General features: G+C 40.6%; 1 protein-coding gene across 1 annotated transcript; it reads right to left on the bottom strand.

The window, feature by feature from the left end:
* Positions 1-1,614: 1,614 nt before the first annotated feature.
* LOC119660266 (arrestin domain-containing protein 17-like) lies at positions 1,615-17,570 on the bottom strand. The gene is made up of 4 exons (XM_038068725.1): positions 17,319-17,570; positions 6,582-6,949; positions 5,903-6,455; positions 1,615-1,855 (listed from the first exon to the last, which is right to left on the bottom strand). Exons 1-4 carry the CDS (start codon positions 17,431-17,433, stop codon positions 1,722-1,724), a joined length of 1,170 nt encoding a protein of 389 aa, XP_037924653.1. The 5' UTR covers positions 17,434-17,570; the 3' UTR covers positions 1,615-1,721.
* Between the last annotated feature and the right edge of the window lie 5,478 nt (positions 17,571-23,048).

Consider the following 23,048-nt stretch of genomic DNA (forward strand, 5'->3'; position numbering starts at 1 on the left):
TCTCAATTAGAGGCGATTTGGAATGGCCGGCACGCTCTCCCGATCTGTCCCCTTGTGATTTTTTTCTATGGGGTTTTTTGAAATCCCGTGTTTATGTGAACCGTCCAAGAACCCTACAAGATTTGAAGACCAACATCCAAGAAGAAATTGCCAACATAACACCTGCTATGCTAACAAGAGTCATGACAAACGCCAGAAATCGGTTTACGCAATGTATGGAGAATGGGGGACGTCACCTAACAGATTTGATCTTCAAAACAATGTAAATAAAAACTTTAGACATGTACCTATATTATAAAAAATAAATAAATATTTTCCGATGCATACAATAGTTTTTATTGAGTTTTGAAAAAAGGAAGTTATGCTGCCGCACCCTGTATACATTGGCACTCGTTTGGTTCATAAGTTGGTATGTCCAGGTTTTACTGTGGGCGGGCAAGTAATAATAATAGTCGATGGCACACCAATTGGATCTGGAGCTTAAAGTGTGTTAGAGAAAGCACCCCATTTGAAGGCCATAACAGTTTACCGGGGGGCAATGTGGTTAAAAGACACGCAATAGTAGCAGAAAACGTACCGCGCACTTTGACTTATGCAGCCCTAGCTCAAGTGAGGGCAGTACAAAGCTCATAATACACATAAGCTGAATGCGGGGTACAGAAGTCAGGGGTACGTTTTGAATTCAGGAAAGTCACAGATGGTAGCACATTTTGTCATCTCGCTTATGACGCCTCGGCAGATGAGATGTAAAAGAATCGGTTGATCGGTGGATACCCAGATTGAACGGTAGTATCAAGGACTGGTTGGAGAGAAAGCATGGCGAGATCAGTTCCAATCCACCCAGTTGTCATGGGAATAAATAGTACCTCTTCTCCCTCTACATGTTCAATTTGGACACTTCTTCCCGGTGAATATGTCCTTCCAGGGAAGGGGAAAGATGAGGTGGTTTTAGTGGATAACAATTCCATATAATGACGTGTCCAGGTTAGTGTCCTTTGAAGATTGGTAGACTCTAAACGGATTCTAATAAGGTATGTTAATTTTGGTAGATACGATTTGTTGAAAATTTCTGCAAAAGATCTTAAAACTGTTAGTCTAATAGAAGAATGGCATGAACAGGGGTTCCCACTATAAAACTAGCTTTGCATTCGGCAAAGCAAGCGGGTTGAATTTAAACTCTCATCATTTGTTGGTGGCTACATTCAATTACCAAACGCGACAAAGTATTTGGGAATGATCCTGGATACGAAGTTAAACAGAATTGTGGCAAACCCGGCTATTTCTACAGGGAAGTCTAGAAAACTGATCACTCAGCCAGTCAGTACGGTTATCACACTCTTTATGTTTGGATTACTACTTGAAGCTATGTGCAAAGCATCTAGTTATTCACTTCCATTTTCTTTGGGTTTATAGGATAGCTCTACCTTCGTGGTTGGTAGTAGTCCACTGGGTGGTCTTTCTGGTCATTCCAATTCGCCTTTCATTACAATGCGAGGGAGTGTTTAAACGACCAATCTCAGATTGGGTAACCGCGGAATCAACTGCCAATACTCGTTGGAGCGAGTAGTGTTACAGTTACAGTTTTATAAAACGACATAAAAGCAAAGTCGGAGATTAGTTTACAAAAAATCAATATATTTTCTTTCAACAATAAACGATTCGGATATATCACAATAAGATTTTTAACTAATTACGTTCTTCTCAAAATATCGAGTGTCTTATTAACTATTCTCTGATGAGTAATGATATACTGGATATTTTGGGGTGAATTCCGTCTGGGTAACACGTTCGGTTTCGTCTGTTTTGCGAATGTACTGTGGACCATATTTCATTGCTTCTTCGTATGACGGTGGTGCTGAAATTGAAATAAAATTTATTAAACGATCAATTTATAGCAGATTTATTTTTGAATGCTTATTTTAACAATTAACAAATTAGGAACACATCGAGATTAGAATTGAATTTGTTGGGAATCAATCAAAGTTTTTCAAGAATGGAAAATATCGTTTGTCAAAGAAATTCAGTGGCGGATTACGAAGCAAGGCTTCCAAAAATCAGAGTTGGCGGTTTCTAGGGCTTTTGAAAAGTGAAAGGCTGCTACCTCACACTAAACAAGCTGAGGAAAGCAGTTTCCTTATATATAGAAGCGGAAATTTCGATTGGACGTACCCCGCAATAATCTGACAGAGAGAATTAAACTCAACACAGCTGCCTGTGAGTTATATAGACTTCAAAGACTGGCTTATGTATCAGTTGGGCAATGACAACATGCCCAAAGGCATCCCTAGAGTTCCTTATGGGCTTAACTCTTCTCCATCTTTGCCTACAGATGCAGGCGGTGAGGGCGATCTTCAGAATGCCCAGGAGTATCAGCGAGGCGGGAAGCTTCTTAAATTGAAGGAAGATAGATATTTTTTATAAGTGGCACCTAAATTACTGATACCAAGGGATAACATGGTCATGAGGTCCCATTTCGATAAGAAATTCGGGCAATCCAGGGCAACTATGGAAGCGTGGAAATAACCTACGGCTAAAAACAACAAGTGGTTACCAGTAGAGGTACCGTGCCGAGGTCGTTGGTTCAAGGAAACGTATGTTGGACCATCACCATCATCAACGGTGCAACAACCGGTATTCGGTCTAGACCTGCCTTAGTAAGGAACTCCAGACATCCCGGCTTTGCGCCAAAGTCACCAATTCGATATCCTTAAAAGCTTTCTGACATCCTGGCCTACGTCATCGCTCAATATCAGGCATGATCTACCACGTCTTCTCTTTCTACCATATATATTGTCCTTTTAGACTTTCCGGGCTGGATCATCCTCACTCATACGAATTAGGAGACCGGCCTACCGCAACTTATTAAGCCGAATTTTACCCTCAACCACACGGTCGTGGTATCGCTCATAGATTTCGTCGTTATGTAGGCTATGAAATTGTCCATCCTTATGTAGGGGGTCAAAAATTCTTCGGGGGATTCTTCTCTCGAACGTTGCCAAGAGTTCCAATTTTTCTTGGTAAGAACCCAGGTCTCCGAGAAATACATAAGGACTGACAAGGTCATTGTCTTGTGCACCCTATGGTGAGACGTTTCAAGCGAACAGTTTTTGTAAGCTGAAATGAGCTCTGTTGGCAGCTAGTAACCGCGCAGGGATTTCATTGTCAAAGTTGTTATTGGTTGTGATTTTCGACCCTATTTAGGATAAATTTTCAACGGTCTCAAAGTTGTAGTCTCCTTTATTGCTGTCGTTTGACCAGTGGGATGCAATATTATTGGTTCTAAAAGTTAAAGAAGGCGCATGATGGGGCATGTCCTTGTTTTAGACCGTTGTTTAGGTTGGGTGGTCTCGAGGCTGATCCTGCTGCTTTTATCTGACCTCGCATATTGATCAGAGTCAGCCCAGTCAGTCTTATTAATTTCGTCGGGATTCTCGGAATTCTCTCATGGCCGTGTACAGTTTTATCCTGACTATGCCATCATAAGCGGCCTTAAAGTCAATGAAAGAGTGGTGCCATTGATGGCCATATTCCAACAGTTTTTCCATCGCGTGCCGTGCAGAGAAAGTGTGATCCGTTGCTGATTTGCCTGAAGTGACGCCTCTTTGGCATGGGCCGATGATGTTCTGCGCGGATGGGACTATCCGAGCTCAGCAGCGTTACACCTCTATAATTACTGCACTGCGTGATATTTCCCTTTTTATGTAAAGAAGAGGTAATGTCACATTGCCAGTCGTCGGGCATTGATTCGTGGTCTCGTAGCTTCAACATCAGTTGATGAACCGCTTGGTGTAATTGGGCGCCTCTATATAGTATTTAACCAATTAATTCCATCCGCCTCTGATGGCTCATGGTTTTTTCAAGCCGATGAATTACATGGACCATTTCTTCCATGCTTTGTGGTGGCAATATTTGTCCGTTGTGTTCAGTTGGTGGAACCTCCAATTTGTCGATATTTTGGTTGTTGAGCAATTCATTAGAGTATTCAAGTATTCAAATTTCCCTCTCTGTGTCGCCGGGATGAGCATCGAAGTCTATAAGGCTTTACCATGCTGACTCGTTGGTAAAACTTCCGCATCTGGTGCGGTTGCTCTCTGTACTTTAAGAGTTCACAGACCTGCTGGTTTTCCCAGCCTTCCTTTTCCGTCTGTGAAGTAGCTTCTTTACTCGAGGGAGTTCATGAAAGGTCTCTGCGCGTGCGCGCGTTCTTTGTCAGTGCAGCATTGCCCGGTATGCAACATTCTTCCGTTCCGAAGTATCCTTCTTCGATTCGACACTCTCCTTTGTAGAGGCGTGAACGTTAAGGAATTTCCAAAGCCGATAACCTACTCCGAGCATATCGTTTACTGGATGGTCGGTATAATATACGATGTAGTGACTCTTTTACAGAAAACTTTGAACCAGGCGGAAACAGATGTATCTCCTTCAATCTTGAAAGGAGCTATAAGGGGCAGTACATTGCTACTTTGACCGGCAGCCAAGCAGTCAGCGAAACACTCAGGTCCGGCTTGGTATGGGAATGTCTTGAGAGACTGAACACATTGAGCTCAATAAGATCTGCATGCTCTAGGTTCTAGGCCATGTTGGGATGGAAGGCAATGAGAAAGCGGACGAGTTGGCCAGGAAAGGAGTAGGGATACTTTTATATAAGTCAGAACTAGGGCTCTGGAGAAAAAATCCGTTAATGTTACTTACTTCTTTGTGTGCCTCTATATCGAGTTCGACGCAATCACCTTCTTTCCTTTCCTTTTCAGGTCTGGGAAAGCTACGTGCAAGTGCACTGCATATTGCCTGCGTTCTGTATCATCTTTGCTTCGGCCTTACTGTCGCTGGATGTTTGGTAACTCGTATTTCGCAAGAACTAGTTAAATTTTAACGGCCCCGCGTAAAGTGATGTGGGTACATATTTGGATATTATAAGCAATGGTAAGTATAGGCGAAACAACAAATCGAATGAGGAGTTAAATAGTCTACCTATATAGGATTTATCAAATGAAAGAGGCTAAGTAACTCCTCAAACTGGATTTTTTGAGGAAGAAAATAGTGTCATCTTTATCATTTTCCAATTCGAAATTCTTGCTTATTGTCAACGGGTCGTACAAACTTATTTAGGCCAATTGGTGACTCCCTTATGCCTTTGTAAAGACGAACCTAAGGAGAGTCAACAGTGCCTGAGAAAAATAAATATCTGGTAGCAGTGAAGTGAAAACAAAGATAAATAAATGTAGTCGAAAAAAGTGCTCAAGGACAAAAAGATAATATTTGACTAGGCAAGAAATTAGAAAATTAGTGGAATGACTCCTTTGGAGCTAACCACCTAAGCTTCATCAATCAACTAAGTATCTCCCGTGTTCAGCCTTGGGTAACGAAGTTGGCTCGTCTGAATCGGATTTTCTACCTTACTGACGCCGCTTCGGTTTGCCTTTAAATTAAATTCTCGAATCCTAATAGGGCAGTTTAGGCTGCCGCTGGGGGATACCAACCCAACAGCTCAAATTGTTTAAACCTCACCAAGAAGTGTCTCTGGACCATAGTAGGAATGCTAACTGGACTTGCCACTGTCATCTGGGGAAGTTATGGGTATCTACAATGTCTGCAGTTCTCTGCGGAGAGTGACGAAACTTTAATACATGCTCTGGGGCAAGTTGGAAATAAGGTGAGGCACCTAGGAGAATACTTAATACCAGAGATGCTCGAAAGTAGGGAATATACTAAAATTTCTGTTGGTTATAGTCGTGCTTGACATACTATAGTTAACCGGTACACTATAAGTAGTAAAAGGGGCACAATAGTTCTTATTATTACTAAGCGGTACTTAATAGGGAATTTTTAGAAGTTGCTTTGTTTGGATTAAAATTTTTGAAGAAAAGATTGACAACGTTTAACTTACGTATATATATCTTACCTGTAAGAAGCAAACCATCAAATTGATTACCATTGACACCTCTTTGCAAGGACAATGGTTGACTAGTCACAATACTGTATTCAGGAGCAGCTCCAAGGAATAATGGGACGGTACCGATAGTTATAGGCAAGCGAACAAACATGTTAGTGTGTATTCCTTTCGTTTTCAGCTGTATCTCCACAAGATATGATATTTCGATAATATTGCACGTACTAAAACTAGACGGTGGAAGTGGCGGGATCGACAGATTGCAATTCAGCTCACGCTCTGGTAACTGGTCCACTATATCGAATCGTTTGAGCGTTACGACGATTTTTTCATAGTTACTTTTCGGACGGGGATTGCAACTTCGAAACTCGGTCATTTGGATCAGTTTGATCTTGACTTCGTGATATTCGATTTTGGATAAATTCTTTATCGACGCTTTAACTGGCACGAATTGTCCAGGAGCAAAGCCGCTGTGAGGAATGTATCCTGTTAGCAATATATTCCCACCGTCTCCACAGCAACATATTAACGAAAAGTACTTAATGGTCGACCGATCAACTGGTTGCTGAAAGAATTTTTTTAAACTTTTTATCGATTTATGTAAACTGCTATCAAACCACCCTTGATTTATTATTTTCAATCACTATTCGAGGGTGTTAATGTATTGAATTGTCAATTATTAATAATTTACCTGATATATTGGGTTCACATTAAGGTTGGCTGCTGAAACAATAGTGAAAGGGTGTTTGAAGACGTTATTAAACCGCCACGGTCTGTTTATCGTGCACACAACTTCATAGCGGATTTCACCATGTTTTCCACAGAACGACGAAGGCAACTGATCCGGTAATTTGATTTGGAAATCGAACTCATATTCTCCCGGCATTAAGTCGAAACGATTTCCATCTTCTGAAGTGAAAAGATTTGTTTGCGTTGAGAAATAATTATCCCGGGCTGAGAAGGTAATGGTTTCAGTATCGCTGTGCCCATCAGCTCCAGATTGTGGTTCCTCTCCTGTCCATTCGACTTCGGCATATCCCTGGATTGTTACTGTAACAGCTGAAAATATAAATATCAATTATTTTTGAGGTGCTAATTGAAATATGGGACGACAAGTCGATTATTTGCGAATTAGTCCTTCCAATAAGATAAATTATAATAGATTAATTTTTGTATTTGTATTTTAGTTTTTGCATGTCACCTCAGTTGGAAATTGGGCACAGAAACAAACTCAATAGTTTACTAAACATAAAAGCTATCTATTTTGTTCAAACTTGAATACCGCCTAAGGCGGGTTGGAAAATTGTCAAAGTATAATTCTGCTCTGGAAGAAACTTTGATTTTAGCACGAAATTCATTTTCTTGTATGCTATGGACGGGCTTTGCTAAGGAGAGTTTTGAAGTTAGTAAAAGAAGTTAGAAGTAAAAGGACAAGGTGGAAACGGAAGCTAGGCGCTTCAGATATGAGAGATTTTGTAGATATTGTATCTAAGTGCTCGATGCTTCTATTTGCATTAAGTTCGTAGTGTATATGTACTAAGTATGTCAACTTATTCATTTTATCGTCATACTATATAGTGCCTTACGGTGAAGTAAAGCGAAAACGGCACTTTTGACCTGCTACAGTTTTGTTAATAATAGTAAGATTTCCACCAAACTCACCGCTGATGGTTTTCTGAAAATTTGTCCTTAATGTAAGTGATCTTTTTCTGCCCCGCTAATTTAGAAAGTACTAATTGAGACCTTTCATTTGAGATCCTTTATGTCTATATTAGGTGAAAATTCGGCCCCCCCTTTTGCATGTAAACTCAACATATGACCATGTCACTCATTACATGCGTCTGGATTCATAGGTCCCACCTTTCCATCAAATTGCATTCCAATAGGTACAATTGTTTCTCAGAAAAGTGTGTGTGACAAAAAGGCACGGCGAAAAGTTTCCAGATCTCTTATCAGACGTGTCCCTTCGTGCGGATAAAGCAATTCCCTCGGTGAAAATTACGCCTCTATTTTGCATTTATGGGGACCCCCTTAAGCTTAACGTGTAGCTATGTTACTCGCTGCTTTCATAGATTGTGGTTTAATGGCTTTGAAGTTGAAGGAGGCAAATAGGTTTAGGCAAGATAAATACTAATAAACTAAGATTATCACCCTGTGCGAAATCCACCTTCGATGTCCAACTTTCGAAATATAAGTGATTTCTCTATACTGCTTTATGGAAACAACCCATGGAAAGTGACCCCCACGTTTACTTAAAAGCTTAACAAGTGTCATTTAATTGGTTGTACACTTTTGAACCATCTCTTTCCTTATTTTGAGGTGATCAGCAACACGTGATCTGGGCCTATTATCTTGTATTTTGGAACATTTATCGATAGGTTGATACGCCGTATTGCCAATTCAACTTGTCACATTCGTAATAGTCAGTAATCTGATTGACAACTAGAAACTATTATTTTCTAATTTTAGCACGAAATCATGTGGTTGAGGCCATTGTTCCTGGAGTTATAACAAAAAAAAGTTTCCCATCTGTTGTCTTCTGCATTTTGCCTGTTTTTAATAAATTTACTTTTGCAAACCGTTTGTAATAGAACATGTACTATATCATAAAGCTAAAGCTGAAAGCTTTCTACAAAATAATGTATATTTCTACTGAAATGTTATTAGTTCTGTTGCCTGTAAACTCATATGCCTTCTCAACTCTATGCGGAAAATGTGGAGTGTATCATTTACGATAGATGGCTCCCGGTTGTTGAGAGCCAAGGAGCGGTTTCTGAAGGGCAGGATAGGTTCAGTAAAGGTTTATCAACTAGTGATCCTTTCAAATTGTTTATTAGCTTGACAGAAGACACAAGTCACAGAAAGGGTAGTACCTACAAACACTGCATGGTGGTAAACTTAGACTTGGAAAATGCACTCAGTTCGGCCAATTGAAGTCTTATACGGAAGTCTCTGGCGACATCGTGCACCATGATGTACAACCAGTACAATAGATGTAGTCAATCTCCCGATTTCAGCGTAGACAACGGTGGGGGTAGAGCTGATCATATAGCATTGGTTGTGGTAATTTTTAGTTAGAGAGTGGTTTTAAACACTTGCGGAGAAAGAAATGAAATTTACGCCCGCATCAGAACTGTTAATCATATCATGGAAGGAAGTGCCCGGTAACTTAATGGTAAAATAGTTATCGTTCCGATGCTTGTAGTTCTTCTAAATAAAAATAAAACTAGGTAGCTTGCTCCTACTACAATATATTTTAATAGTTAGTAAATAGCTTAAGGTAGCTAGCTTAAGGTAGCTTAAGTACTGAGGAAGAAAGTAAGCAGCTTTCGAAATACGTATTTACTAACTATTAAAATATATTGTAGTAGGAGCAAGCTACCTAGTTTTATTTTTATTTAACTTAATGGTAGTTGCGAAGTGAACGCTCAGGAAAGGGTCGTTGGACAAATATGACAGATTCCTCGCATCAAGGAATGACTGGGACAACATGAGAAAGTCTATTATAATCTCACCAAGTTTCTCACGGGAGGATATTTCCATTGTTTAATAAAAGTTCGAATTGCATTTCTTCTGATTATCAAAACATGCCTTGATCTCACGAAGTACTCAGAACACGTATTTCTACTATCCCAGATTGGTAGACGAGAAAAGAAAGCTAGTAAATTAGGTGCTGATGATACTAGCCAGCCAGAAGCACTGCGATCAACTTCATGATTGGTACGGTGAAAAGTAGAGCAAACCAAGAAAGCGCAGTTGCGAGAACCAGTTTTTGGAAAAAGGAAACCTAATTAGAGAGCTGTTTCCGCTCGGGATGTAATACTTTACGATGGTTCCACAGGGCGGAGAAATTGTCGAGATGGTTTTAGTGGGTAAAAATCCCGCACATTGCCAGGGCAAAATCTCTGGAAATTTCCACCTCCTTAAAAAAGACAGGTGGACAAACAGGCATGCATAACTGGCGTGCAAGGTTTATCGCACAATACCGGGAGAAGCACATTCATATAGTATAATAATAATAATAATCGTTCGCACAACAATCCATATTGGATCAGGGCCTTGAAATGTGTTAGAGCACTTCATTCAAGACCGTAACGGTACACTACAGTAGACTGTAGGAGACAATGTGGTCAGCATTGCGCTCGCCCGAGATTATTACCCTGATTTGACTCAGGTACTCATTCACAGCTGAGTTGGCTGGTATCCGACGTCAAATCACGACACAAATCCCTCTGCCACCAACGAGATTTGAACCGCGACCTTCCGTACGACAGCCTTGTGCTCTAACCACTCAGCTATCCGGACACTATTCATATAGTATGCTGTGCATTTTTGTGAAATTTTGCGGTCCTATGAAGAAACAAAATTTGAAAGTGTAGTAATATCCTGTTATTAACTCAAGGTCGTTTCGGAGCCTAGATTATTCAGGCGCATCACTGCGATTTTTTTTTTCAGATTTTTCAATCGAATGGTGGTGTCTCGATTTTGGATCCTAACTCTCTTACCTCCACCTCCAGTTGGGCCAGTATGGCAAAGTTTTCTGCCTAAGATAAGACTTAACACAAAATCATGCGACGCGTTGCATGTAAAGGGATTTAAAGACCTCATGTTCTCACTAAATTTCGTGGCAATAGATTAAGCCATTTCTGAGTATTCAGGTGTAACAGAAAGACAGACAGTTAGGTCAGTGCCCTTGAAGACTTCCACTTCTAAAAAAAGTGCAAATCGACAAATGTTTCCCTCAAGAACTTAAAAATTATCTACGGAATATTATATTATTAACACTTTTTTCTCGTAAGTTCTGAGCAAGGCAAACCTACCCGCTGTTCAGGTAAATCTTATGAAGTTCCTATCACAACCATGGAGGAAGTCCGTGCCTCAAGGACTTCGGGAGAGGATCACCGAAAATAAAGCTTCAGGCTTAAACGGCATCTCGAATAAAGTTTTGTTTGGCCGTCCAGACTGCACCAACTTAACGGAATGGAAGAAGACTTTTCCCAACAGAATGGATGCAAAAGAAACTAGTGCTGATTACGAGTATGCCTAGTAAACGGCATCAATAAACTATTCAAACGAGTCATCTATAATAGGCATATGACGACAGTAGAAAAGGAGGCTCAGGGCTCAAATAGGCAGTTCTGATTCGAAGGATGAGACGTGTTGTCAATGCGATCAATATGGCAACGAAAATTGTACAGACGGCAATGGAGATCAACAAGTCTTGCCCGAAGATTACTCCTGACGTGAAGGATTACTTCAATTTTGGGAGATGGAGCAAAATAGATTGACGCTTTACCCAAATTTAGCATTCTCAAATATCTGCTGCGAATAGTTATAAACGACGCTGTTCTGCTACGATGTAAACAATGGACCTAGGAAGTATCGGATAACCTGTGGGACTTGGGACTGTTGGGACTGTGGGGTTTTTAATGTTTAAAATGGGTTGCAAGAAATTTACATGGAAACGAAAATTTTGACAAGAAAAAATCTTGACTCATGGTTTCGTCCAGGGCAGAGGCAACTTATCAGCCGCTACTTCACCTCTACCCTGGGAGCAGTGTGACCGAAAGTGGCAACAGGTGGTAATCCCTCCATTTATCGCTCCAAATACGACATGAGTGCCAATTATATTGAAGGTCGAAGTGATTTTTAAGGTTTTGTGTGAAACAAAACCTTATTAGAATCGAGTCGATGTCTGTCCGTCTGTCTGTCTGTCACATCCGATTTATTTGGAAATGGCTGGACCGATTGTCACGAAACTTGGAGTATGTGATCTGTTGTTTCCTTTACATACAGCCTGTTGCCGCCATTTTGTGTTAAGTTTAAGGGGGTCTCCCCATACATGTGAATGGAGGGTGTAAAATTTTTTTTCATAAAATGTGGCCATGTGGTGTATCAAATGAAAGGGCTCAATTAGTACTTTTCTAAACTGGTTCCATATTTGATATCGCGTGAAACATAGGGAAGGGGGGGGGGGGGCTCAAAATATGATCCCCAAAAATTGTAACAGGTCTCGTTCTCAGAACCTATCCAACCGAAAAATCTGAAAAAAACCATAGTGGTGCACCTCTACGAAATCTAGGCCTTAAAATACATCCGGTTCCGATATGTCCACAAATAAAGTTAATAATAGCATATTGCCACATTTTAGAAATTTACCCGGCAACCCCCCTTATATTCATCCCAGAAGTACAAAATTCGGCACGAGAGTAAGGGATAATATAACGCACAACTTGGTCAAGCTTAAAGGAAATCCAATTATTATTAACAAAGTTATGGGAGTGAAACTGGGTGCATTCTAAAACATGCATGACGTCATCATCACATATCAATTCATCAATACCACATCCAAGGGAGTTCGTATGAATGAGGTCTCAAAGAACTATTTTGTTTTAGTTTTTTAGTCATTTGTATATGAATATCAATTATTCCAAACAGACGTATGTATATGTAGGTATACAATGTATATGCGTGCTAATGGAGTTTGCGGGTAGTGTCTAATTAAGATAGATATATTTGTAAATTAAACCAGCAGTATTTAATGTTTGTGCTATATTTGTACATATGTATGAATTTGTGCCCGAAGTAAATCGAAAATATGGAAAATATGCATATATGTACAGTATTCGGAAATAGGGTGAGGATAATATCTATGGCTGTAATATGTACGTATGTCTTGTAGTTTGGAAAAATATGAAGGATTATGTTGGATTTGTACCTATATAGGGATAGAAAAATGTGCGTTGAGGTTTCTTACATAAGATGCACACAAAACCTTTATACCCGAAGCGCCAGCTTCCCGTATTCCGACTTGTTTTTTGTTGCGATGCTGGCAGTCCGTCATTGAGAGGATACGGACTCAGAACTCCAGGCATCCTCAACAAAGAGACACTTTTGAGCTACTGTAACTTTGATCAAACTTGTGGATATCATGTTTCATAATATAGTCTATATTATTGCAAATTTATAACTCCACGATGAATTTAAGGGTGGTTTCTAGTCAATTTCCCCTAAAACATAGCAATATACTGTTATTAATTTAATTTTAGTAGATATCGATATGGAGAGTATTTCGAGCCCTGGAGACCTTATGGAGGCAGCTTCATGATCTGAGAATGGCTCCGTTAAAGAAATCAGTAATCAATCAGCGCCACGTATTCCCCGCGTTTCTAACCAATGTCAAAAGTAATGCTGGCTTCGTACTAATCGGGATCGTTCGTTTGATATTGATATCCGTGAACAAATTGTACTCCCGTAATTTCAGAAGATTTAACTATGTGCGCCTTCACAGTTGCCATCTTCCCACCAAATTTTCGTGCCCGCTGTTCCTGGGAAAAGCGCGTGTGACAGACAGACAGACAGATGGACAGACGAGCAGGCGGATAGACGGATACACGGACAGACTGACAGACGGAGAGACATGAACCGGTTTTAACAAGGTTTTGCTTTATTTTACAAACAAAGACTTAAAAAGGGCAGGGAAGAAGTAGATTCTTCATGAATGGAACTCGAATGTCAATTATTCTCTTTAATATATACTATACAATACTATACAATAACCTCCCCATGTGAAAAAAAAAATAAAATTTTACAAAATAGCGGAGTTTAAAAAAAAATTACAATTTTTCCCAAAAATTTGTTGATTTTGGTAGGGCAAAATTACATTTTTCATTCCATCCAAAAACTGGATGGTCATTGTGTGGAGGAATATATACCGAATACCTAAGCAAGTCAATCGCGCTATTTGTTATCGACTTAAAACAACAGCAAATTTGAAAAATGTCGTTTTAAGAAAAACGTGATTAAAGATAAAAGCACTGATTTGTAAATCAAAAAATCTAATATATAATATAATATAAACAATATGCGAAAAATTTCTCGCATTATTATCTACTCATACATATCTGTGTATGTGGTCCCTAATACTACTATAATTATTTATGAGGTCCCCTAACCCGAATAATAAGTTAGTAGGTGCTCTTGAAGGCTGGAATTCAAAGACTGTTTAAAACACAATCTTGAAAGCTTTAAATACTATTTTTAAAGGTATAAACTATCCAAATGCAATACGATAAAAATCAATTTTCCGGAAATTTTACAGGAGTTGTGCCCCTTAAAGAAGATGCAATAAAAAATGTTTCAATTTCCCCGTCCATTACAATTGTATACAACTCCTTAGGTTTATTCCAGAATAATCCTTTGCAAATTTGCAATAAGGTAGGTTTTAATATGGAGAATCATGTTGCCGGCGCTCAATGAGTAGTATGAGTCCCAGGGCAAAACGTGGATTGGTACCCACGATGCAGCATAAAACCTGGGAAATGCCTGCTGAACCAACACGAACAGCTCTACTACCAAACCCTATCCCCACCTCCACGTGGTGATTGTTGGGAGTTCTTTATTGATGAAAACTGCAGACGGAGAAGGATGAAGGCGAGTCTCCCGCGCCTAAAAATGTGACGAATTCTTCCAACTGGTCCTCCAGATTGGGGTTTGACAACCCTACACGGAAAAGCGATATTATGAAGCCACAGAAGGAACCTCGGACAGGATGGACTTTAAAACGATGAACCGGACAACGACATGAAATAACGATTTGTGCATTTTCTCATGGAACGTGCGCTCCCCATACAGCAGCTAGCTGATACCCTATCCCAATATATGGCTGATGTAATAGCGTTGCAAAAGATGCGCTGGACAAATACTATAGCGTATCTAGAAAACCATCTGCTCGGAGTAGATTTCTTAGTGAGCCAAAAAATGAAACCTGCTGTTATCGGCTTTGAAAACATACGCGAGCGCTTGCGAGGCAAGTTTAGAAATATAAGTCTCATTACAGTTCACGCCCCTACAGAGGAGACTGCAGAGTCGGAGAAGACCTTCTGTCTCAGATATGATATTAAAATCATACTTGAGGATTTTAACAGCCAAGTAGGGAAGGAGCCCGTATTCAGGCGATACGCTGGCTCCCATAGCTTACACCAAAATACAAATGATAACGGACTGCGGATTATTCAATTAGCAGCGTCACACGAAATGGTTGTTGAAAGTACTTGGTTTGCGCGGAAAGCGGTCCATAAACATACATGGGCCTCTCCAGACGGAACCACTTTCAACCAAATTGACCACGTATTGATCGAACGCCGCCACCTCTCAACCTTGATGAATGTCAGAACATGTAGGCCAATCAAGTTAGAAGGTTAGTGAAACCATTCACAACACAGTGCTCCATAACACCTAGAAATATCGGCGAGTTGGTCGAGGAGGACGGACAAATGCTGCCACCACCACGCATAGAAACAGTTCGTGCAATCCACCGGCTTAAAAACCGTAAATCGCCAGGAGCCGATGGAATTACAGCCGAATTGGTTAAATATGGAGGCAAAGTATGGGACAGCGAACCAATGTCTGACAACTGGCATCTGTCCCATAAATAAAAAAGGGGATATCACGCAGTGCAGCAATAATAGAGGTATCACGTTGCTGAGTACCATCTATAAGATATTCTCTGCAATCTTGCTAGGCCAGATGGCCCCATACGCCCAAAACATCATTGGCTCATACCAAAGAGGCTTCACTCCAGGCAAATCAGCAACAGGATCATATCTCTGCGGCAAGCAATGGAAAAACTGTTGGAATATGAACACCAGTTGCGCATCGACTTTAAAGCCGCCTATGATAGCACAGCTAGGGTAAAACTGTACACGGCCATGAGAGAATTTGGTATCCCAACCAAATTTATAAGACTGACTAGACTGACCCTGACCAATGTGCGAGGCTAGATAAAAGCAGCAGTATCACTCCCAAGACCATTCGACATCAACAGCGGTTTACGACAAAGGGATGCCCTATCATGCGTCCTCTTTAACCTCGTCCTCGAGAAAGTGATCCGTGATGCTGAGGTAAATGCAAGATGTACGATCCTCTTTAAGTCCACCCAACTAGTGGCCTATGCTGAAGATATCGACACCACAAACAAACCGCACTGGTCAACAGAGCCTATTTCAGCTTACAAAAACTGTTCCGCTCGAAACGTTTCACCATAGGGTCAAAGCTCTTACTGTACAAGACAATGATCTTGCCCCATGTATTATTCGAAGACAAGAAAAATTGCGAACTCTTGCACGCGTTCGAGAGAAGAATCTTTCGAAGAATTTTTGGCCCCTTACATGAAGATGAACGATTCCATAACCTACATAACAGAGAAATCTATGAGCGATACCATGACCGTCCGGTTGTGGATAAAATTCGGCTCAACAGGTTACGGTGGGCGGGTCACTTAATCCGTATGGATGAGGATGATCCCGCCCGGAAAGTCTATAAGGGCCATATCTATGGTAGAAAAAGAAGACGAGGCAGACCCTGCCTAAGATGGAGTGATGGCGTAGATCAGGACGCCAGAGAGTTTTTAGGGATATCGAATTGGTGGACCTCGGCGCAAAACCGGGATGTCTGGAGTTCCTTACTATGTCAGGCCTAGACCGGTTACCGGTTATTGAGCCTTTGATGACGTTTAGTGGAAATTGTATTATCAGTAGCGAAGTTATTGCAGATTGAAGTTTGTCTTCTCCTACAAATTTACTACACATTGGGTACCCAAATATTGTTATAATACATAAAAAATTTGTAGATTTCGTACCTGAAGTGCTAAACTTGTTTACTATGTGTTGTTTAAAATTACGCTTCTTTGCGTATCTCATTAAGATCGGAACCAATCTATTCAATTAACAGGTCTATCTCATTGCTTTAATCGAAAAAATGATGTGCCGGAAGATTTTGTACCGCATTCTCTTATTAAACATTATTAAATTCACTTTTCATACAGTTAACTAAAAAGTTTTCAGTCAATTGTCAACCTCTATACATATATCAATATTTAAATATTCTTATTCTTTCGATTACTTAGTGCAAACTTATAAATTTTAAATCATAACATTTGCTGTCCAATAAACAGCGATGTGTGGTAAATTATATGGGAAATTACGGTCAGCGGAGGTCTGGAGATTGAATAACTACTGAGAGGGGCTTGACCCACATAGTTTTTATCGAGTAATGTGGAACCTCCACGCCATTAGTATTTGCATAATAGTTTTCTCATAATCCGAAAGGTCGTCTTTTGATAAAAATAGAGCCATTTACATACAAGGAAGCTTTATTATAATTGTTTTATATAATTTCTGCGAGATGATTTTTCCGATTTCAAATAGGTGCTGAAGTTGAAACGTAGTGTTGACGTACACACGACATAGTATCTTAATGCTAATTGTTTGTTGGGACAAAGCTTGCACTTATTTTTCTGACTTCGTATTCTTCTAAACTGTTGTTCAGCGCGGATAGATCTTCACTTTTAGATCTGTATGGCTGATTTAGATCACCGCTTTGAATTAAAATTGGGCTGATTTTCCCCTGACCACAAAAAATCTTATACCTTTTATAGCCTTCACTTTTTTTGTAACTAGATTCACTCTTCCGGATAGGATTTGTCCAGGGCTATATACGCCCTCAGGATTTTCAAAAAACACAATTGAACAGGAACTTGTCATTTCGCCACTGTTTTTGAAACTCTTCCAAGCTCATATCACCTTTAGCAGTATTCGCTGATTTTTCCGTTCACCTGATAAGAGACAACAATTCCGACTGTTCACCGCAAGATAAAATAACTTCTAAAAGTGCTTTCATAAAACATCAGCAGCTATAACTTTGTTCCGTGAGAGATAAGAGCGAAACAGGTTGGTTGAACCAAGGCTCCGTGTTTGAGCTTGAAAGTTATTTAGTGTTGAAAATAAGATAAATTGTTATTTGTGTGCGTATATCACTCTGAACAAGCGAGATTCGTCGTTACTATCTAAATATTTGATTTCAGATTTGTAGCTACGTTCATGGATAATGAATGTCTTGGATCTGACTCGAGTGTGATTGTGTTAGGTTTGATTGTTGGGGACAATTTGCCAACTAGATTTTAGCTGTTTTGATGGGAAAATCGTTTACATTCGATCTTTGATTTGCACGAACTGGAGTTTGGAGTTCAAAGCTACAGTTTGCTTGGAAGCCAATTAAACTAAATATCTGTTGGTGACTATTTACACTCAGATTTAAAATGAAATATAACAACAGTATTAATATACATATACTGTGCATACTTTTGTTCCATGATCAATTATGCACATACTCGTATAACCTGTTGATCTTGAACACTATTATTTTTACGTCTATTATTTCTATGGTTACACCAACTTCTGCTCTTATGAGTTCGATTTACGATAGTAATACAGTGTAATGGGCTGAAAATATTTCGAAAGTACAAAATATTGAAAATGCACTGACAAAACCTCAGATTGAAACTTAAAATTCAACGTTATACTGCAAGAAATGGAGCGCCCCACAGTAGGTATAGAGATGGTCAATTTGCCGCAAGAAGCTGTTCCAATCGTCCTCTTTGTTTTCTGCTTTCAACAAAACCTTATTAAACACAAAACATTATTAAAATCGATTAAATGTCTGCCTGTCTGTTCGAATTTTTTCTTTGGCTTTGTAAAAAGGTGGAAATCTTCAAAAGACTCTGGCCTGGACACGCCAGAATATGAAAGTTTTATCCACTAAAACCACCCTCGACTCCACCATAAGGTATTACATCACGGGCCGAAGCTAGTTCACTTTAGCTATTTCTTCACTTTTCTATGCGAGACGTTCGTAACTGCGCTTTCCTCACCTCTTCCGCTTTTCGCAGTTTCCCCTGGATTGATGCAATCATTGAGTTGATCGCATCCCAATTCTTCTGCGATGTTAATATTCTCTTTACCACATTTTCTAGTACCAGTGCTCCACCTAAACTTTCCTCGAGGTTTCTCCTCTCGTCCCTGGATCTAGGCAATGAGTGCATTGTACAATTTGAACCAGTAAAGGTACTGGCGATATCCTCCATGCCTCGTCAGAAACTGGGTAAGATTATAATTAATCTCCCCATGTTGACTTCCCAGCCACTCGTTGATGGTAGGGATCAGCCTGGGTGCCTAACGGCTATTTCCCAAGTGGCCCTAACGCTCCTGCCATCTATTTACAGATCTCTTCTTTTCGGCGTTTTTCGTCTGCGACAAAGGAGGGACTAACTTCAGATTGTATATACTCGTCATCTCATTTGCCAAGAGACGAATGCATCCTTATCTGAGACGGTTCCGAAGGCAGAACACACCCTTAGGGCTATGCTCCTATAGACTGCACTCAGTAAACGAACATTACATGATATACTAAATGCCTTTTCCCAAATAGGAATGGCACAGAGCAAGATCGAGCTCACCACCTTGGCAATAAGTAGCTTACAAGTATACCGTGGGCCTCCCACGTTCGGCATTATTCTTGCCAGTGCCGTACTCGTCGTGAATATCTTGTCATAAGCTTATGGCAAGTGTTGTTTAAAACTTACTTTCGTATCTATCATCACTTTTAAGTATCTGGTAGGCTTGGAAGTGACGAAGTGATTGCCGATTCAAATTCGGGTGTAATTTCGTTTCTGGCGGTTTGTTGTGGGGACCGCTTCCATTTTTTCCTTCACAGGTGCCAGCCCAGCGCTCTCTGGTCAGGCTTTAACAGAACTAATAGCTTCGCAAGAGTATAACTCAGCATCCTCTAGATACTTTGCGACTACAACCAATGCTATATCAATGACATAACCCCCCATCGTGGCCTTCCTTGGAACCGGAAGGTTAAGTACATCATTGTACATGATGTTTCATAGTAATGAGTCAAGTGCGCCTTGTGGGATATCCGCTGAGACAACGTACTGCTTGGGTCCATCATCGGTGTCGTACCAGAGCGTCCGTTCTCGCAGATAGCTGCGAGATAGGTGGGATGGGGATATAAGGTTCCCGAATTAAATGCGTTCTTCACCTTTCCATGAATTGCATTTACGGCCAAGCCAGTAACCATTTTCGTGGCATCAACAATCAATCAACTGAAAGGCCACCCAGGCTCCTGACGATCGGGGATAATCTATTGTAAATTACCCGCTGCAACATTTCCCCCATTGTGTCTAGAACATATGGGTCTATAAGAGGATGGTTCACCTGGAGGTTTACCAGCCTTAGGCAGCAGTACCAGTTTCTGGCACTTCCATGCTGTAGGGAATATCCCGTCGGACATGCACGCTTCGAACAATTCAGCAAACATGTCCGGTCTGGATTTTACAGCGGATAGTTCTTCCGGGTCAGTTTTCTGTTCTCTATGAGTCTTAGCCAGAATATCAAATCACATCCGTAGCATTTAATGTGCTTTTCTGCGTTTTATATTTTACTTCTCCTGAATGGATCAGTTTTTTGGTCTCGGAGTCTCTCCTGTAGTCCTCCGTCTCTCACAAATGCGTTGGGAATCGAAATCGCCTTAGTCGGGTAGCGATCTCCTTGCAATTCATTTTTTGCCTTCGTAATTGGTGTTCTTGGCATGGTTTTGCTTCGATTGAGCACCTCTTTCTTCAACTTTAAATCACTTGTAGCATTGAATGCCACGGTGGCCAAATTGCCCACCACCGAGGCACTGCGGAGGATGGATATCGATGACCGGGAACCCGCTCACTCCCAAAAGCCGTCGGTACTGGGGTTCCAAGCCCTGCACCGTAAGTTGCCTAATTCTCTCTTCTTCCATGTTGGTTTTATTTTCTGGGTATTTTTCACATAGCTATTTTAGTCTACGTACCAGAGATGACCAAACACTAGCCTATGCACTGTCAGAAAAGAAAAGTACATAAACACATAGGCATGCCCCAATTCATCAACCGGAGTCGCACATGATGGGAGATGTGGCCACTACTTACAGGTCTGTCTGTCCGTTATAACCGATTTACTCGAAAACGGCTAAACTAATTGTCATGAAATATAGTAAGAAGGTGTGGTCTGTGAATCCCTTTACATATAACCAGTGGCGCCATTTTGTGTTGAGTCTGATGAGGGACTCCTCATATATGTGAAAGAGGGTGTACATTTTTTTCACAGAATGTGTTTATGTGAGATATCAAATCTGTCTTCGATTAGTGGGGCTCGATTAGTGCTATCGAAAATGATCTTGTTTCTGATATTGGGCAAAAGATAGTGGAGTGCGGCTCAAATTGTGTGCCCCAAAAGGCAAAGAAGGTCTCGTTTTCAGAACCTATCCAAGCAAAGAATCTGAAAAAAGATCACAGTGGTGTATCTCTACGGAATCTAGGCCTCAAAATACATCCGGTTCCGATATTTTCACGAATAAAATTTATACTAATTTGTATACTTCCATATTTTGGGAATTTACCCGGTAACCCTCTTAAGTTCATCATTCATTGAAAGTACAAAATTTGGCATTGGTGGAAGGGATAACATACGGCACAATTTGAAGAAAATCCAATTATTAGCAACAAAGTTATAGAGGGTGAAACTTTTCCATTTTTTTGTGAATTTCGTGCATTCTACAAAGTGTATGACATCATCATCACATATCAATTCGTCAATACCACAACAAAGTAGGCTCACATGAATGGAGGGTCGCAAAGAAATATTTTTAGTTTTTGGTTATTTGTATATCACTATCAATTACTCCACACATTACGTGTGTGTACATTAAACCAGTGGTATTCGATATACGTGCTATATATGTACATATATATGTATGCTTTTGTGCACGAAGTAAATCGGAAACATGGGTACGATCAATTTATATATGTTTATGTACATGTTCAGTATTCGGTAATGGGCAGTTCGTTTGTTTACGGTGAGGATAATATCTATGCCTGTTTGAAAAAATATGGAGGAATATGTTCGATTTGTAGCTAGATACGGATTTCTTACATAAAATGAACACAAAACCTTTGTACCTTTATAGCTGCAGCTTCAGCATTTCTCTGATGCTTATCCTGATTTCAAAAGAGTCTTCTAGGCTCCTTATGACCGAGCAAAATCGTAGATAGTAGAACGTGACATGTTCTGGGTCCTCTGGCATGCAACCAAATTTAGGCAAAAGGGGGAATCATCTAACCTGAGTGAGAGTGAACACTGAAGCCATCCACAACACAACCCTCCGCGACACCTATAAGAGGGGAAATGGATGCCGCAATAACTGCAGTCAACAGAGGACCTGGAGATGAAGCATCAACTAATGATCTTCACAACCACCTGAAGAACGTTATCATGGATACGGCCACAAATATACTTGGCCCCAGCCGCAAAAGGGGTCGGAACGGCTGGTTTGACGATGAATGTAAGCTAGCAACGGAACGGAAGAATGCCGCATACCGAGTAATGTTGCATTCTCAAAGAACGCGGGCACGCGCAGAGACTTATCACGAACTCCGTCGAGCGGAGAAGCGACTTCACAGACGGAAAAAGGAAGCCTGGGAGAACCAACAAGTCTGTGAACTAGAAAAGTACAGGGAGCAACCGCACGAGGCGCGGAAGTTTTACCAACAAGTCAGTAGGATGATGCCTTATACACCTCGATGCTCATCCTGCCGAGACAAAGAGGGAAATCTGATTTCCGACAGAATGGGCATATTAGAGCGATGGGTTGAGTACTTTGATGAGCTACTGAACAACCAGAACATCGGCGAGTTGGAGATCCGCCAACTGAAGACGACGGACAAATACTGCCACCACCAAGTTTAGGAGAAACAGTCCGTGCAATTCATCGGCTAAAAAATCATAAGTCGCCAGGAGCCGATGGAATTACAGCCGAATTGGTTAAATATGGAGGCGACCAGTTACACCAAGTGGTTCATCAACTTGTGCTCAAGGTATGGGACAGTGAATCAATGCCTGACGATTGGCAACGAGGCATAATCTGTCTCATACATAAAAAGGAAGATATCACACAGTGCAGCAATTATAGAGGTATCACGTTGCTGAGTACCATCTATAAGATGTTCTCCACTATCTTGCTAGGCCGGATAGCCCCATACGCCCAGAACATCATTGGCCCATACCAAAGAGGCTTCACTCCAGGCAAATCAGCAACAGATCAGATTTTCTCTCTGCGGCAGGCGATGGAAAAACTGTTGGAATATGGACAACAGTTGCACCATCTGTTCATCGACTTTAAAGCCGCCTATGATAGCATAGCCAGGGTAAAACTGTACACGGCCATGGGTGAATTCGGTATCCCGACGAAATTAATAAGACTGACTAGGCTGACCCTGACCAATGTG

This window comes from Hermetia illucens, chromosome 6, assembly GCF_905115235.1.
Source record: "Hermetia illucens chromosome 6, iHerIll2.2.curated.20191125, whole genome shotgun sequence".
In the NCBI taxonomy this organism is placed as follows: Eukaryota; Metazoa; Arthropoda; class Insecta; order Diptera; family Stratiomyidae; genus Hermetia; species Hermetia illucens.